Below are 15,979 nucleotides of genomic sequence, written 5' to 3' on the forward strand. Positions count from 1 at the left end.
TGTAATTTAGAAATTGTGATTATTTACTAGGTCTTGAGGCCATTTTACACAGTTAATTGGTAAGAGTGTTTGCTTGAACACTAATTGCATTGGAGAGGGCATTAACACTGCCGAGTGCTGAGGCTTGTGAATGTGAATATGCATTTTTATGATATTCAACCCCAAAACCTAGATAGCACTGGGATCTCGCTGCCTTCTCCTCTTTTGTGTCTAACCCTTTACTTTGAGGGATTTCATTTCTCACCTTGTATGTCTTCCTGTCTTTCCTCTGACACCAGGTCCTATCCAATTGCTCTGCTGTGAGGTCTTTCATTTTCTTTTCCCCCACACCTCTGGAATAACCTCCATTGCCTGCTTCCACAACCCCTGCTGTCTCTTCTATACAGCCCCTGTTTCTGATAGCGGTCCTTACATTAGCCTATTATACTTCCTTACACTCATCTGACCCCCAGAACTCCCTCATAGCATGAGCCTTTTATAGTGGCAGTGAAAAGCAGAGTGAATCTGTAAATAATACAGTGCCTTTGCAACTGATGTGTATGTGTGCAGAGTGTGTGTCTGTGAGGTTTCAAATAAACACATTCTCTCTCTCGTGTGGTCCGGGCTCCAGAGACCCAGCATGAGTTATTCATAAATGTCAGCATCTGAGTTCACAGAGTACAGTAGATGTATCAGCTAAAACACATAGTGGTGTTGAGTTTATACAATTTTACATCCTATACATTGGCATTTTAAAAAAAATGCAAAAGCTTTTACTATTCACTGGCTTACAGATCACATACTGTGATAACACTTTTGATAATGTCTTTTAATTTATCTCATCTTCATTTTAGAGTGTTTGCAGCAAGGACATTCTAACTATTGTACCCACAAATAAGTCTCTGTAACAAAAGAGGATAAAATGAGGTCCTTAGTCTCTTAGATGAGTTTTCTTCTGCAGCTCTTGTTAACAAGAAGCACTTGTCTCAGCATAATCAACATGATATATTAAGCATGCCTACTTATGCTTATAAAGTTGTGAATTCAACTGGGACACACTTTAATTATCAAATACTTCTTTATCAATATATTTGCTAACACTAAGTGATATTAATAGAGATTCCTGGAGTGAGTATGTTCCAATAATCATTTCAACTCAATGGTGTGCCAAGAAAAGGTGCTAAACTCACCTCCCGGTCCTCTGCAGCTCAGGCCCTGCGTGGTGGTCCTCATCCTTTTCCAGCTCTCCAGCTGGAGACGCAGTGCCATTGGGTTGGGACGGTCTCTTCCTCTTCATCTGCAGGTCAAAGGATTTAAATACAACATAGTTGCATGTATATAAATTCCTTTGCTGTCATGATGCTTTAAATCCATAGTGGGGCCCTCTCAGTGCGATTGGAAGTAAAGAGTGATATACAGAGATACGCATATGGAGAAGTCAATATAAACATTGCAGTTTGTGAGACCAGACTAAAATACAGTATGTGATGTCTAGTGTGTAGTGTGTTAGTATGCTGGTTATCAGTTAGTCTGCAGCTGGTTAATGATCTCTGCACCAGCACCTCCCAGGCAAATTTCTCAATGTTTGTTGTACGTGGCATTTGATATTCATGTCGGTAAGACACACACCTTTGTCTGCATTATTCACTCAGTACACATTAAACAATCTTTGACGGAGAGAATCTCTAACCTGAGATGGGACATTCTTGGGGGGTTCAATCCGGATTGTGGGGTCCCATTCTCCAGGAGGCAGGACAGTCACTTGATCAAGGAACTCGTCTATCCCCGAGAGGAGATCTGTTCTGTCTTTGGCCTTGTATGCCACATCATGGAAAATCTACATAATGATTATTAGGAGTTATTAAATGTCTCTGCAATAAATAAATAAAAATACATCCCAACATGCATCTTACATAAAAAAAACAAAAAAAAAAACAACCAGATAATATTTTGATACAGTTTTAGAATCTGTCGAAACTGAAATAACAAGTTACAAAAATGATCTCTGTGTTTCTCTCACCTCATCTGTCATTAGTGTGGCCATGGATCTGCCAATCTCATGGTACTGGGGCCCTTTGCCACGAGGACCCAAAAGCAGAAAAAGAAACCTTTGAACAAGACAAATACTTATGAATGCACCATGAATTACACTGACCTCAATACTAATCACAACAGTACATATTCACTAAAAAGGTACCCTGTGGAGTTTTCTGGTCAACAGTTAAATCACCAATCAACATTCATTGTTTCTCACTAAATTGCATTGTAGGTATCCTTGAGGATAATAAACATGTTCAATATGCATTCCCTTCCTCATATAAAACTTTAGCAAAGTCAATGTTTAAAAGATTTTGATACCTACATTGTTGACATCCATGTCAGCTAGCTAGACATCTTGTTCCCTGCCTTTACTGACACATTGCTAAGTTTCTTGGTGTGTTACCACCATTGTTGATCAGCGGAATAAAGTGAAACCATCTGCAGTGCTCATGTACCATGCTGAGGGAGTTTTTACCCCAATATATGCAAAAAAAAACATTTGTAAAGTATAAAAGAAAACCAAAGTTATGTGTCTATTTTCCAAAGCCACTATATTATGTCAGTTGTGTAATGAGCATTAGACCCTCACAGGACTACTTGCGTGGGTACTGACTCTTAAGTCTTGTTACTGTAGAGATTACAGACATGGAAAACAGACACTGTAGTGAGAACCACAGTGAATCCCCAGGTTAGATTAGTCCCATGCGAATAGGGCTTTTACAAATGACTTTGTCAGTTTGCTTAAATTGCTGCCAGAGTATAACTTGTCAGAGTTGGCGACTTTTAATCCAATATCAAATTTTTGGAATAAAACTCCTTATCGTGACATCATTCAATTACAAAATGATTGTACCTCGTGGGCACAGGCACCTCTGTGAGGCCTGTGATAAGGACTGCAGGGGACAGTCGTACAAAGGCAGTTATGGGCTTCTCCAGGAAGTCCACTTCTCCCACCAGTACGTTGGAAGCTTCAGCACCTGGAGGAATCTTTTTCATGAAATTCATGTCCACCTGAGACCAATAGAACAAATTAAATTAAAGAATCAGATAAACAAACAAATACTAATTATAAACAGAGAGAAAGAATGAGGGACTAGTTTACAAGGACAAACATGCAAACGGAGATGAAGAACTGGGAATGTAAGGGGTGGCAGCAGGTCGTTTGGATACTATGATAACGAATGAAAGATAACTCAAGTTAGTAGCTACATAAATGACTACATAGTACTGAGCAAAGATCATCTGTGGCTGTGAAGCATTTCTTACCATGTTTCTGAATAAATACTTCTTATGTGCAATGACAAATATAGATCTGAGCACTGCAACAATTTCTTTAGCTCTGTGTAGTGTAGTAGAATGTGCCTTCATACCTCTTTTGTATCCTCTGACTCATATAAACACTGCACCTTATTTTCCATTAGTCATAATGGATGGTTTTATAACGATAGCTACTTATGGCTGCCTTCCATTTTATTTAATGGATGAGGTACAACATGGTAGGATAAATGGAGGCCATGCGAGGGAGAGTTTTACTTTGTTGACCAATTCTTAGCCCATTACAGGTGAAGCAATGACTGAAAATGCCTCTTACTGAGCCCAGGAGAAAATGGCTGATGGGTAATTGGTATTCTCATGCAGGCAGTTTTCAACACAGACCATTTAAATGTCTGTGGAAGTCCAGAAACTCAAGAAAGACTGATGAACTCCTGGGCCCTTCCACCAAGATGGACTGTTTCTGTGCTCAGTACTGTGGTTAGGTTACCTTGCTGAAGTCGACACTGCTGCTTTCTCTACTGACCCCTACTTTGGATGGTCTCCTCTCCACTGCTTTGCTGCCATCCAGGTTGTTTGGGACAGAGTTCGGAGACACCGTTGAACCTAGGAGGGACAGGGGGAGAAGAAGGGCAGGAGAGATAAAGTGGTGATGGACACTAAGTACTTGGAAAGCAAAGACTGGTCAAGATTTACAGCGTGGTTTTGCCATGAAATGTTTTTGATTTCATTATTGCTATTTATTAAATGCCATTTGTCTTACATTTTTTCTCTCTACTCTGTTTGTAATTTTAAGGAACTAAGGTATTTTTTTATCTGTGATAGACCACTACTTTATGGCATGGGCTCATCAAACAACAAACAACAACATTTAACAGGCGTTAACCTCATTTTTGATCAGAGGTGAGCTCTTGGCAAACAAAATACAAAATCCTGAAGTCACATTGCTGCCCACACAGGTTCATGATGCAATGCTACAGGGTAAATAAAACTGTTTGTGTGATATTTGCATTTTGTTTTGGCTCTTTAAACAGAAAAATGAACCACTGGATCAATGATTTGCAGTCACTTATCCTCATTAGCTAAGTGGCCTGTTTTTAAGCGGCCGCATGTGTAAGCGCCAGAATATCACCAGTATATTTCTCATTTTCGTAGGTTAGCATATCAGCTCTGAGATATTCTATTAAATGATAGGTCCAGGTCTAGAACATCATTATCTATTAGGTTGCTAAACTTAAACTCATAGTAATGGCAGTCCCAAACACAAGAGTTGGGATCCGCTGTTCTAAAATGATCAATGGCTAACTGAAATATAAGATGAACAAGATCAAGCTTATAATACACACAAGTAGCTAAAAAATGTTTAACAAATTGAAACAGTAGCATTTAAATTTGCAGATCAACATTTCACATTTTTGGCTGCAAGTGAAAGGATTTCTTTCACTACAACCATTACTAGATGTGTTTGGTACAGAGCTGTAACACTGTGATGTCTCTCCACAGGAAAGACGATATTTTTCACAAAGCACTGTTCCTATTTGCTCGCCGTCAGTTAAGCTCATTACTTGGTGCTAAATCAGTCCTGCTTTGCTTAAATTCATGTCAGCTGTGAGTTAAATGCGAGGGGATGTGTTTAATGTGCCTGACATTTCACCTTCCTCAGACTTCAGCGCCTTTAAGTGTTGAAGCTTAGGTATTTCTGTGCATAATTGGCTGCACACACTTCAACATTGTTTATGAGATTTGAGCCATACCAGATACAGGAAACGCTAGCACTTGAGGTGACATGAGAGTGGGAAATGAAATGAGGGAGTCGTGTATTTGAATCAAAGGATAGCATTTGCATACTATCCTCTGAAATTCTGAAGTAACACTTCTTTTACCAGGTTTTCTTTTCTCATTTTTCACATCTACGTCAACACATTTCTCATTTCGCCATCAGAAGGTAATCAAGCCAGCGTCAAACAAAATACATTTATAAAGGGCTTAAGCAATGTGCCACATTCTCACCTACAATAAATCAAAATTAAAATGTGCCATTTCTACCAGCATGTGGTTTGGCCAGTGATCCACACCCTTGAACTGTACCCTGAAGTAACCCCAGTGGATGCTGGGCAGCTGTGACTGCTGAACAGGAGCATGATTGCTCACATACCTGACAAAGCCTCTTGGAATAAGGGAGGGATTAGTTTAGGTTGCGTTCACCAACACACTTCATTCAGAAGGCTAAGCCCTGGAATGCTGCCCCATACTAGCCTTTTAAACAGTGGCGTCATAGCGCTACCTCATTCATATGCAAAACAGTAACATAACTGAAAATACGTAAAGCTGGTAGCACTGGGACTTTTCTGATAAAGGTGAAAAGATTATATTAAATTGTATTGTATTGTTCTAGTATTTGTACAGATGTACTATGTATTAAGCTTGGTCTTCTGCTGGAAATCTAGTTCTTCCCACAATTTACATTATAGTGTACCAAGACTCAGAAAATACAAGTAGTCATAAACATACAGGGATTATGTAATGACACTAGGTTACCATGAGTCTAGATGCGGCCATTATTCTATTTTAAAATGGCCTATGTTTCATAAAACTGACAAATAAAAAGGCTTCAGATTTGAAAAGCTCTGAAATAGGGTCTAGAATAACATGAAGCAAGTGTACCAGTGATTCTCCACATGCCCTGTGTACATGTATTTCACCAATGACTTCATACTCAATGGATCCATGGCATGTGTATATATTAATAGCCTGCAGTCAACTCAATACCATTACAATATATTACAAAACTGCAAGAACATATAAATCATTACCATCAACTAGAATTATTTTATTACTCCTTATTAACCTGTAAACCAGGCTATTCTCAACAGACTCATATAGACAAATTACTCTAAATGACACATTTTACTGTATAACACTATATCTCTGTTCAATACACAGTCAAGACGGTTTAGCTATTTTAAGTCAACATCGTACAACATACAGTGTTATTAAACTGAAAACTTGAAACCCCCCTCTGAATAATAACCTAACCCACACACTGTTGTCAGGACGCTTGCTTCTTTGGAGATACTGTGTATTTTCCTAGAAGAGGGTACAATTACAGAAGCTCTTCAGCTATAATAAGACCACCCCAACCTTTCAGATGCAGCTCCCACCAAGTCATTGCTGGTTCTAATGACCCATACTTTGAAATGGAGCCATTCCCAGATGGAGAAACACACAGACGCACACACGGAAACGCAAACAGTCTAATAATAAACTGACAAGGCTTGGTTTGGGAAGAACAAAAAGCCACTGTTGGTGCCAGTATGAAAGTACATGCAGTACCTATACACCCACCCTGGTCTCAGGCTTATATTTAGCCATGCTGCTGGCACCCGCTACCCTCACCCTCAACCTCACTATTCTTATTCGGGTAAAAGAATGTTTATACTTAGGAATTGATGAAGAGGAAGAGCATGGGCGCCAACAGATGCAAGGGGGGCAAGCACAAGTTGCATGACATTTATATCTGTGAGTGTTCAAAATGGGATGGTCACCCGGGGATAAAAAGCGTAGTACTGTATGTCAGTTTCTGCGTCATACAGCATAACAAAAAGATAAGGACTTAACAGCTAGGGATGTCCCGAGCCTATCTGCAGGATCTGTATCTGAGACAGGTTTTTTGTTGTTGTTTTTTATTTTTTTTTTTACATTGATTGGTGTCAGCGATTAAAAACCCAATCAATTGTTCTTTATTTAATCCTTTATTATGATAAACTGTGCTCTAAATATGAAACCTATCAAAAAGGCCCCGGTGCATTCTGCTTGAACAAAAGGAACCTATTCCAAATCCAATGTTGTGAGTGAACAGCAGAGCGGCATGAAAATAAACAGCAGCCAGTAGTACCAGTTTGTGGTATCCACACTAATAAGATCATTTGTGCAAGTAAAAGCAGAGCAGCTTTGGGTTAAAAAAAAAAAAAAAAACTAGGTAACATCTTGCAGGTGCACCATATTGGACCTCAAAGCATTTTAATCTTCATATTGTGTTTATTTTAGGAATATAGACATGCTTTGCAAATCCTGTAGCTTTGTGTCCATATTGACACAAGCACTGATGCAAGTTACATTTTCTTGGTGAAGATATCGAGCTGTTTTACCTATCTGGATTGGCTTTTCTGATTTTAATATAGTTTGTACTGTATAACTGTATAAGGTAGCTGAATTAAACATAATAGTATTAGCAGATACCCAATATTAAATGACTTAGACTGATCAGTGGCAACAAGTAAAATTAAACATGTTCGGGACATCCCTTCTAACAGGTCTTACGTAAACACATTAATTGAGAAGAAAGATGGGGGAAGATAGCGTGGCAATAAAACATAACAGGACACATGATGCAGTTTGGGAGAAACACAGACCAAAAAATTATGGAAGGCAGCCATGAAACCACAATGAAGGAGGTGTGAATGTGGACAGGGCCAAGCAAGGCATAGATGCTGAGGAATGTCTTGAAAATGTGTAAGGAGAAAGAGAGAAGTTTGAATTGCAAAAAGAAGTATAAAGAGTTTAGAGAGTAGCAAGAACGAGATATATTAGTAGGAAAGAATAGGTGAGTGGAATAGATAGGAAGGGAGAGAAGCAAGACTCATGAGGCTGAGAAGAGAGTGGTGTCAAAAACGGTGTGGATAAATACAGTGGGAAGAGCGCCTTAGCAAGTGAGCCTTGCTGTGGGTTATTGATGAGATGGCCGCAGGGTTGGAAGTTAACAGGGAGCAGAGCTTTCATGCTAGTGCTAGTGTTCTCTGTTCAAGCCGTGACTCACACTTGCAGGCTACACAGATATTTGCCTTCTAAGGGCAGCAGCTCGAAGCCCTGGGATGCCGAGGATGCGCGCCGGCTGAGCTCAGGTGACGCTCCCTCTTCTTCTGCAGAGTTTGGTGGGTCGTCATCCTCAGGAGGGGATACCACCACTTCAGGGATGCCTCGAGGGCCGAGGCCTGCACCAAGGGTTTGGGAGGAGTGCCGGAAGGCAGTGGGGGTATTTTGAGGGGTGGTGAGGAGTTGGGGGCCTGGGGCTTGCCCAGTGTTGGAGGAAGAGGAGGGCAGGAGATGGTTGAACAGGATGGAGACTCTGGACTCTCGTCTCTGGGAGAGGTTGGAGACAGAGGAGGCGGACCCTGGCTTGTAGAGAGAGAGACGTGAAGAGGACAGGCCCTCTCCTAACAGAAGAGACAATGGCAACAAGGGGAGAGGAGAAGGGAGAGAGAAAAGGGGGGAAAGGAGAAGAAGGAAAAGGAATAAGGGATGGAGCAGAGGAAAAACATATGAAGTAGGAGTACATCACAGGGGTGGTATCTGGAGGAGACACAGCAAGAAGGGGTGGGCAGCAAGAGCAGGGTAGAGGTGTAGTTAGAGATATCCGTGCTTGCATAAACATGAGCGGAAAGCATGGTTGTGTGCAGAAGACACTAAGAATGATTCAGTGATGCATGTAGGAGGGTCTGCAAGGGCCAAACAACTTGTCTCATTCAACTCCAAACAAACCAACCGTTCAACATGTCAGAGGTAAGGCAAAACTCTTCAGAGAGGCTTGCATGCAGGAGAGGATTAGTTAGCACAATGTTGGTACATTGTAAGCAAACATGTGCTCTACCACAGCAGACCAGTCATAAATCCTACACAGTGCACACAATCATTTGGCACAAGACATTGACTTTCACAATACAACTATTACCATCACCAACCATCAATGTGACATATATCATTTTGACTTTTCACATTTGCATTTTAAATTTAATGATATGGAAATGCAAGCGCAACAAGAACCATAGGCACAGAAGTGGAGCATGTGATATTTCTTTCATATTTAAAACATCAAGCTGGCACCCAAGATCTTAAAATGCACACCATACATTAACACTACTGCAGCCATGCCCAGTCAAAAACACACACAATGCTGACTCTGGTTGCATGTGAAGCAATATTTCCTGAGTGTCACCCTATGGAGTGAATACAATCATTAATTCAAACCCCCAAGCCAGGCCAGCCATACAGGTTAGCACAGTCAGTCGCACCCAGATTTCTTTTTCAATAAAGTGGCTGACTGCTTCAATATAGATCGTTCTCTAAATTTGACTCACTTTTACCTTCTACGATGGCATTGAGGGATTTGAATAGTGGATTTTTAGGAACTGTTCCCCAGTGGTGGAAAATATGGAGGAAAAAGAAATACGAGTGCGTGATAGGATCTCACCGTTTCTTTCAAGTAAGAGTGGGTCTGAATGTTTCTTGCCTATGTCAGCAATGGAGCGCACCAGAGGGATGCGATTGCTGAGTTTTCTCTCATTCTGGTGGTGGTGTTTCTTCAGCATAGCTTCCCGCACCTTTTCACGCAAATCCTCCTTCAGCTGGCCTGATGCCACCATGCTGTCTATGAGCATGCCTAAATCGTACAAAGGCAGGGACATAAACACACAGTAAGAAAAAACTGAAATTATGTATAGGCTATTCAAAATGATATTACTAGAGTAATGAATAGTTATTTCCTTTTTTTATCTCATACTTTTCACCACAATGCTACATAACAAATACAATAAGATGGCATGAATACAGTAGGTCATGTATCTTAAAAAGTGATTTCAATGAGTATTAAAAATGTACCCGCAATTTCCTCGATGCTGTTGGCCCTCATATCCAGCATGACTGTGCCATTGAGTATGCAGCTGCGCAGTTCAAATAAGCTGTGTAGTGACAACGTAGCCACATAGGGCTTACTCCACCTCTCCCCACCGTCTTCCACATCCTCTTCAAACTTCAACCATCTGTAGATAAACACAAAGAGCACAAACACACACAGACGCAAATTGTTTACTTAAATCCACAAATTATAATTAACAAAAAAAAAAAAAAGAGCTGCAATATAGTTCAAATTTTATCAGTGAGGGAACAAAGCATTTACATTTTACAATTTAGTTCTTAGTAAAATAACACTGTTGACATTTTTGACCTGAGGCTGAGTATGAGCCTAGTCTATGTCTCTTCAGATCTCCAATTGAGACTGCCTTATTTATAGTATAAGTCATTTTCACAGTAATGTACACATGTACTATAATGTAGCCACTAAGGCTAATAGTTGTGACTAAGCCATAGGGGTGGGAATCGATTGGCACCTCACAATTCAATTCCGATTCAGAAGCCAACGATTCGATTCTAAACCGATTATCGATGCAACAATTTTTTTATGTATATTTCCATGCGTGTTTTTAAAAATATACATATAAATCTGAGTTTGCTACTCAAAGTTTGCTAATCACTTCCTAGACAAATCAGCTAGACAAAGCTTAGATTTTGACATATATTTGTTACACACAAGTTTTAATGAAATGTTTTGTCTACTGAGGTTTTTGTTTGGTAGTCGTTCCATGCTTAAGCCTTAAACATGCTTGTGAAAGTCACCTTCTCTCCCAGTAACCTTCCATGTCAGAGGCTCAGTCATGTTTAAAGGTGGAGAATTGGCTTCTTAGAACATGAAACATGAGGTGGTCAGATGTAATGTGATAAAGTAGATGAACAGCCTATATGTGTTTTGCCAAATTATTTTATGTATGGCTTATTAGATCATGTGTATATACAAAATTAGATTTTTTTTTTTCCTTTTGGCCATTTTTGTGTGTTTTTCTTTTCTGCACTCTTGCCTAAACTCTAAGTTGTTGTCTATTATCCCATCCTCTTTCAGTCACTCTGTTTTCTGATTTGTACTTGTCTGGAGACAGTAACTTTGAAATAAAAATCAACACATTTAAAAAATAATTAATTTTATATATATATATATATACACACACACACATACATACACAGTTTTTTGTTTTTTTTTATGTGTTTTTTATATATATATTTTTTTAAATCAATTATTAACTTATCAGAATCGATAATCGAATCGTTCCAGAGAGAATCGCGATGCATCTAAGAATCGATTATTTTTCCCACCCCTACTAAGCCATGATCACAATACCTAATCAGGGTTTCCAGTTAACTCCTAATGATGTTATTCCATGATTAATGTATGCTACAAAACTATAACACAGATGCATTAAAAATCCTGTCAACTAATATTTGTTAAAAAACAACAACAACAACAACAGATCTTTGAAGTTCTGTATTGCTTTCACTTCATGTGGTTGTCATCATTCTGTTTGCCCCTTAAGTTGCTTTCTAACCTGGCAGTCTCCTTCCATTCACTGGCATTGCCATCTCTGAAGGAGAGTTCGTCCAGCTCGGTGAAGAGGTCATGGGAGACGTGCTCGAGGTCATCGTCCTCTGTACCTAAAATAAACTGGACCCGCTGGGATGGTGTGTCTGCACAAAGAGTGGGCAAAGGCCAAAAGTCAGATGTACAATGTTTACAATAATAATAGTAATATATAATAGTAACATTCTCCAGGCATTATTAGTGTTGTAAAAGTTACCCTGTGGAGTTTGTGACCTATAGTAGCTCTATGGAGCAGGTTTTTATGAGTGGGTTCCCGTTGAGTTTGTTCTCACTTGCACGTGCACACAGGTGACGTGATACACAGTCCTGCCAACGGTTTTACACTTTTCTCACTAATCTGGAGGTGGCTGTAATTTGCCAAGAAATGCAGCAATGTGCCAGCAAAGGCAGGGATGAAGAAGACTATAAGCTAGTAAACACAGGTGTAAACAATGCATGTTCCAAAATGTTTTATGAGGAAGGAAATGTATTTTGTTTTTTAGACCTCAAGGATACACACAATGCGTTTTGGTGTGTAATGCTGAATGTACACATAACTTTTCCATTTATGAGAAAACTCCCCAGGGCACCTTTAAGGGGATGTGTTAATCTCAAACACATTTCCCCCTGAGTTTCCCCTGTAGTACCATACTATTATGAGAGTTCAGCTATAGAGCATGACGGAGAAAATGTCTCATAGAAGCAGAGCAGGCATGATGCTGAGGAAGTGTGCAAGAGAGCATAATGAAAACCTGAATGTTCTCCAGCTAATTTATGTTTGTGTCTGACTGAATTAGAGGGCAGATATCAGGACATCTGGAACCAGAGAGAAAACAGAAATATATATGGTAGATTACAAGAATAAACACCACAGGGAGGCAGAAATGTAATGACTAGCAGCAAAAATATTTTCTGTTCACACATGGGTACACTGTGTGGGGTTCTGGTGTGTATTTTGCACAAGTTGAGTACACTTTATATGGATACCATTTAAGTGTTTCAGAATATCTGTCATATAAATCGTGACGCTGTGTGCCCTCAGTCGGTGCTTAACATGACAACAGGACCGATACAGTTTTTTTTGGTGTTGCTGTCATAAAGGACTTGATAACCCCTCATAGAGTTCAATGCATTGTTTGGGTGCTTACAAGTCTGGCAGTTGATGTGATGCAGCAATTTCTCACAGATACGCATGCACACATTGCTTAAAATGTCATACCCTTCACTCAGTGTCAGATGCTGGTTCCCAGTGGCCTTTAATGCCTTTTAGAGCTGAAATGTTTTATTCAGAACCATTTATAAATAAACAAAGTTGAAGGCTCTAAAAGTAGACATTAATGGCAAGGTAGAGTACTGTGTGATAGAAATGCAGTAGAACAAGGGATTTAGAGAAATTGAAAAAAAGAGCAGTGTGGGGTTTGGTAGTAAATGGGGGCATTAAGATATTTAGGATGAGCGTTTCCAACCATAAGTGGGGGATTCCCTGCCATCTTCCTTCCCCTCCTCAGAGTCTCTCTCTTTCTTCTTTCGGTGGTGTTTGTGTCCTCGGTGGCGATGCCTCCGTTTGCTCTCTCTTCCAAGAGGAACATGGACGCCTACATACACTGCTCTGTGACCTTGGGTAAAGAAAAGCGCAATACCAATTCAGACACATTTCCTGTATACCGACTTTTACACAAATTGGAAAAAGAAAAGAATGAGGAAAAAATAGGAAAGCATTTTGTAAACATAATACAGGGTAAAATAGCACAAAAGAAGGAATAGACATACAGTTCACAATTTCAGTTGCATATGAAGTATTATGATACAGACTGACTCTGCTAATAAGGTGGTAAAGAGAAAAAAAGTCATGTTATTTGAAACAAAGTACATCCATTTTGTTTTCACATCGTATGTACTTCAGATAAATACATACAAGAGATAGATATATATATATATATATATATCTACAACAGGTTCCATTTATAACATTGTAAAATATGATGGGCAGTTTTCTGCTGTAAAACATGTTTAACTTGACATCTCCTGTCTATTTCTTGCCCATCACACACAGCAGATTTCTGCCTCTGTTAGCAAGTAAAGCTAATACACTGACAAAAAGGAAGTGCTATGTCAGATTCTTCCCAGAAGGACCACAATAATATAATTGGACTTCTAAATGCAATGGACTAGATTCAATTTCAAAATCCAACAATCAACAATTAAAGCCTACAAGAACAGTATCACAGTCCCAGACGTTTACAACTGAAAAGACAGACGCACTAACATTTGAGACAGAAGACAGAGAACTTCTTTCCATTTCGTTTGAGTGTTCTAGTTAATCTACTTGAAGGAAACCAGAGTACAGCATTTAACTTTTTCAACCCTCTGCTTTCTCCCAAATATTTTATATACTTCCCCTCATTATTGTTGCCACACAGGAACTGTGTTCTGAAATGCAAACGCCCTATTTTCGCCCTACACTCTCTGCCAATACTCATTTTTCACAGATGAGTCATCTCTCTTTGATTTGAGAGGAGAAATGAAACCAAGATGCAACACTCAGAAGAAAGGCAACGTACACATGACATACACGTGAGCTGAACAGATGGAGAGAAACAGAGATGGAGAAAGGGGGAAGAGCGAGAAAAGACACAGGTGAAAAAAGGTTACAGAAAGCTGGACAAAAAGCAAAGGCCTCCAGGGATGTCACAAAAAGGAGAGAATAGGATAAATTGAGATATTATTGAAGAGATGATGGAGGATATGAAGTGTAGTGGGGGGGGGGGGACAAGTAGCAAACACCTGAGGGACATATTGTGGTGGTAATAACATTTGTGGTGCTGCTACTTTCTCTACATGTGTGAACAGCATTGACACTTTATTAGATGTTACACTCTATCCACTATCTGATCTTATCAATTATTTTAATGATATTCATCAAATCACATGGTCTATAAAATAGTTTCCCTATCCACCTACATCATAATATAGCATATATAGGGAGAAGAAAACCTGAACATTCTTTACACATGTAAACCGCTAACTTCAACAACTCATTGTGTTAGTTTTCAATTACATTTTGCTTGGAATCAATAACTGGGATTGTGATTATTGGGATTGTACTGAAAGTCAGAATGCGAGAATATCCAATAATTCCCCACCCCAGCCCAGAATGAAAATAAAATGTATGTATTTAATAGAAATAGAAAAGGCAACACATTCTTGCTAACTGGCAAGCAAGCCACTTTATGTGCTTAGGAACCTACCCTTTCCATCAATTAAAAAAGCACATAGAAGAAAAATCTTTTAGGCTGGTTGGCATTAAACTTACTTTCCAAATCTTCCGTTTCATAGTCTGTGTGAGTGGTGAAGCTGGTCTTCCCATGGTCAACTAGTGCCTCCTCATCTAGACCCTGAGAACAACAGGAGGAGAGAGAGAGAGAGAGAGAGAGAGAGAGAGAGAGAGAGAGAGAGAGAGAGAGAGAGAGAGAGAGAGAGAGAGAGAGAGAGAAGAAATATAAAAAGATACATTAGTATCATATACAAATTGATTTTTTAATTCCAATTTTCACCTTGATTTTTTTTTACTGGCTTTTTTTTAACTTTATTTAACTTTAACAACAGAGGCTTTAGCAGGCTCCGTGTTAGATGAGTGAAGATACAGGTATAAAGTAAACAACCTAATCCATTGGGACCAACCACGATGCAAGCTTGTTGAAAGGATAAATAACACTCCAACGGCTACATTTTGGAAGATTGGCTTGGCTGTGATAAGACTTACATGGAGATCCTTACATTTCCTCCAACACTCCAAATATCCGATTTGTTTTTTCATTTTTATTTTCTACCCATACCAAATCACTCCATAGCTCTGGGTTTATGTGTTGGAGTAAATCAAGTACTTTGGTTTTGCAGATGGCCAACACAGACAGCCAATTTCCACACCACTTAAACATTGGCAGTCAAGAGAAACAGCTCAGACTATGATCTAAAAGAAAATATAATTACGTGTTCTTAATGATAAGCAGTCTGTGATAATTCATGTAGCCCAGAACACAATTACATACTCTGACAAACAGATGTGATAACATCATTATCAAGCAGATTAACCTCTGATGGTTTTCTTAATAACTTGAAGTACTGTATAATGCCGCAAGGTATCATTGGAACTGTATGGGGGTTTATATATGTATATATTTTTTCACAAACTAATTAGTCTGTTTTGGAAAACATTTTTATGGTCTATGCCATAAAAGGTGGAGTTTCATGGCAACGTCAAGGGACTGGCTACAGTCATTAAAAAAGAGGTTAATATGACCTTAGTGAGAATAATTAGCCTGATATCAGTGTCATGGAAACATCAGGAGATGGAAAGATCCAACTCGAGGAGACATAAAGCTTACAGGATGCGTAGCAGCAAAGGTGCATATTAGTTATATTCTTTTTTAAATGATAGTGTCTTGA

At 39.3% G+C, this 15,979-nt stretch overlaps 1 protein-coding gene across 13 annotated transcripts in view; it reads right to left on the reverse strand.

The window, feature by feature from the left end:
- Positions 1–15,979, reverse strand: part of LOC116047291 (sodium bicarbonate cotransporter 3-like) — a 43,917-nt gene that overhangs the window by 12,135 nt on the left and 15,803 nt on the right. For 7 of the 13 annotated variants that reach the window (XM_035991405.1, XM_035991399.1, XM_035991406.1 and 4 more), the window contains exons 2-12: positions 14,847–14,928; positions 13,000–13,149; positions 11,502–11,640; positions 9,946–10,106; positions 9,539–9,727; positions 8,133–8,504; positions 3,782–3,897; positions 2,873–3,030; positions 2,000–2,087; positions 1,670–1,816; positions 1,170–1,276 (exon numbers count right to left, since the gene is read on the reverse strand). In XM_035991405.1, the coding sequence (XP_035847298.1) occupies positions 1,170–1,276; positions 1,670–1,816; positions 2,000–2,087; positions 2,873–3,030; positions 3,782–3,897; positions 8,133–8,504; positions 9,539–9,727; positions 9,946–10,106; positions 11,502–11,640; positions 13,000–13,149; positions 14,847–14,928 (1,709 nt within the window). The remainder of the gene's footprint in view (positions 1–1,169; positions 1,277–1,669; positions 1,817–1,999; positions 2,088–2,872; positions 3,031–3,781; positions 3,898–8,132; positions 8,505–9,538; positions 9,728–9,945; positions 10,107–11,501; positions 11,641–12,999; positions 13,150–14,846; positions 14,929–15,979) is intronic. The other 6 variants (XM_035991401.1, XM_035991402.1, XM_035991400.1 and 3 more) reach the window with 6 other exon arrangements.

This window comes from Sander lucioperca, chromosome 14 (assembly GCF_008315115.2).
Source record: "Sander lucioperca isolate FBNREF2018 chromosome 14, SLUC_FBN_1.2, whole genome shotgun sequence".
Classification (NCBI taxonomy): Eukaryota; Metazoa; Chordata; class Actinopteri; order Perciformes; family Percidae; genus Sander; species Sander lucioperca.